At 36.5% G+C, this 2,751-nt stretch overlaps 1 protein-coding gene across 1 annotated transcript in view; it reads left to right on the top strand.

Moving 5' to 3' along the window:
* Positions 1-2,751, top strand: part of LOC119581772 (cadherin-23-like) — a gene marked incomplete in the record, with an annotated part of 64,191 nt that overhangs the window by 55,468 nt on the left and 5,972 nt on the right. The window contains 7 exon segments of the mRNA XM_037929905.1: positions 236-383; positions 666-847; positions 1,029-1,252; positions 1,409-1,597; positions 1,814-1,946; positions 2,078-2,232; positions 2,512-2,750. Coding sequence (XP_037785833.1) covers positions 236-383; positions 666-847; positions 1,029-1,252; positions 1,409-1,597; positions 1,814-1,946; positions 2,078-2,232; positions 2,512-2,750 — 1,270 coding nt within the window.

The following is a 2,751-nucleotide window of genomic DNA, read 5'->3' as shown; positions in this document are numbered from 1 at the left end:
AAGTGTTAAAAAAGTCTGTTTGCTGGGAATCGTATTAGAGTGAGTTAGTGGAAATTGGCGTATGTATGCTTTGGTGTTTTTGTGTCATGTGAGTAGACATATAGTGGGTATTGTTATTGTTTTGTTATGTCGATGTGTACTTTTTAGGAATGTAGTGTACTTCAATGTGGGTATATTGTACCACTATATTTTTTAACATAAGAGCAGATAGTTATTAGATTTTTATTTACATTTCAGATTGATCCAGATACTGGTGTCATTACTGTTGCTTCTCCACTGAATCGTGAGGAAATGGGCTCCTTTACTCTCCTTATTGAAGCCTGGGACAATTACCAATTTGGCTATTCCACTGGAGAATCAAGAAATGCGTTTATGCAAATTGGGTAAATGCCCGTTTCTTTTTTTCACGTCAGATATTACCTTTTATGTTCTGATTAAAACATCATGTTGGTACTAGTGTATTTATCCTTCTTATTCTGGGTAATGTATTTAGATTTTAAGAGAGAAATTGAATGCTTATTTCCATCTTGGTCATTTCTATCACATTTATTCAAATATAAGATAAGCCTTCCTTTTTAGAAACTTGTATATAATACATATTATTGTTACTTTATTATTTGAATGGCAATGCAGTAAATGTAATCACAAATATTGCCACGATACAGAGTCACAGTAGCAGACATCAATGATGAAGCACCAGTATTTGTGGAACGTGAAGGATGCACAATGATCACAGAATTCCACGAAGCAAGAGAGACCGTTACTGTTGTGAGGGCTACTGATGGTGATGATCCAGCCTCTCCCAATGGAAGGATACTCTTCACTATTGAGGGTGGAAATGAAAAAGGTAAGCTCCTTAGATTTTATGTTTTGGTATTCTGCCTTTTGGGTTGAATAGCTGTAGATATCTGTGTCAGTTTCTAGTTCTGCCGTAGTGCAATTATAGTTGATAGTATTATTGCTTTGTTGTTTAGAAGTTTGTTTAATATTTGAAATACAAGGGTTTTACCAACTTTCTCTCTTCTCAGGACTTTTTGATTTGCGGATGATAGATCAAACAGCTGCTCAAGTATTTGCTGCCAAACCACTTGTAGGGCAGTATGGGAACTACTCCTTAATAGTGCAGGCACAAGACAGAGGCTTCCCGCCAAACTCAGTCATGTCAAAAGTTGATGTCTGTGTGACTGATTTTAACGATCACGCTCCGCTCTTTGTCTCCCCTTCAGTCAACCTGACTATTCGTGTTCCTGAGGTAAAAATGGTTTATGAAGTGTGTTTTACATCTACAAGATACCAAAAAATTTTGTGTTGTTTGTTGTTAACATACTCTTACTCAGTCCTCAAGTAGCATTTATTTGTATATTCTTGATTAATCTATCCATTGTCTAAGACTTATTTATATCAACAGAATGCAACAGTCGGGAGTCTAGTCATACAGGTGAGGGCCACAGATGAAGATATTGGAATCAATGGAGCAGTGAGGTACAGGATTCTCAAGGATGCTCTTGGTGACTGGCAAACTTTCAGCATTGATGAAATAACAGGTGCTGTTCTCCTGCAAAAGCCACTGGACAGAGAGAGACAAAAAATATATGAGGTAACACAGCTAAGTTCTTGTTATAAATCTGTTAATACTGAATGCAAGCTAAAGACTTATAAACAATTTGAAATGCCCAGAAATTGAAGATGTATTTTTTATGGATCGATATTACCAATAAAAAGAAGTCAGAATTGCCTATTATTATATGTTCAACTGCTTTTTTTAAACATCAGTATATGCCCAGAAGCCAGTTGTAACTTCCACTTTTTGCAGATTCGTGTTGAAGCCTATGACCAAGGAGTACCAGCACCCCTTTCAAGTGATCTTGATCTTACAATCTATGTCCGAAATATTAATGATTTCGAACCACAGTTCCTAAAAGACCAAATGATAGTGAATTTTACAGGTAAGACATTTATGTAACTTGTCATGAAAGGTGTAGTAACTCTTTGTTTAACCTCAATGTATTACCCTGACTACAACTGAGGGAAGGATATAGATGGCATTCTCAGTAACCTAATTTTCTCTTCTCCACAGAACACAAGACACCTGGATCAGAGAGATCAAAGTTGATTGACACAGTAGATTTGGATGATGTTGATGAAGACAATGGTGCCCATGTTTGCTATTTTATTGTTGGAGGAGATGAATACTCAACCTTTAGCTTGGACAGAATATCCCATGAACTCATGGTGAGTTGATGACTTGTATGGTTTTAATGGTTCATTATGAATGATAATTTTGTATTTAAACTCTGGAATTTAGATTTTAAAAAATGGGTCTTGAATCCATTATTCAACTGATTTTTAAAATATTTGTTGTGCTATTTAATGAAATTAATATTTTCCTTTATATAAAATACTGTATATTTATTATTTCTCGTCTTTTTTCAATTTCAGTAAACCACTGTAATCCTCTAAAAGGGAGAGAGCTTTAAATGTTTGTGTACTAAATTCCTTCCATTCCAACAGACCATGAAGGAGCTAGACCGTGAGGCAGAGGACCACTACACACTTCTCGTCAAAGCCACTGAGGACTGCCTCACTCTGCCCGAACCTGTAGCCTTCTTTGACCCCAGGGATGACACACTGCTCAAGGTCCATGTCTTTGTTAATGACATCAATGACAATCCCCCAAAATTCACAAGGGAAGTCTTCACGGGTGGTATTACCACAGAGTCTCACTTCGGTGCAGAGATCATGAAAATAACG

Source organism: Penaeus monodon, chromosome 15 (assembly GCF_015228065.2).
Source record: "Penaeus monodon isolate SGIC_2016 chromosome 15, NSTDA_Pmon_1, whole genome shotgun sequence".
NCBI lineage: Eukaryota > Metazoa > Arthropoda > Malacostraca > Decapoda > Penaeidae > Penaeus > Penaeus monodon.
Note: the sequence above shows the minus strand (reverse complement) of the source record. Positions and strands in the feature narration are given on the sequence as shown.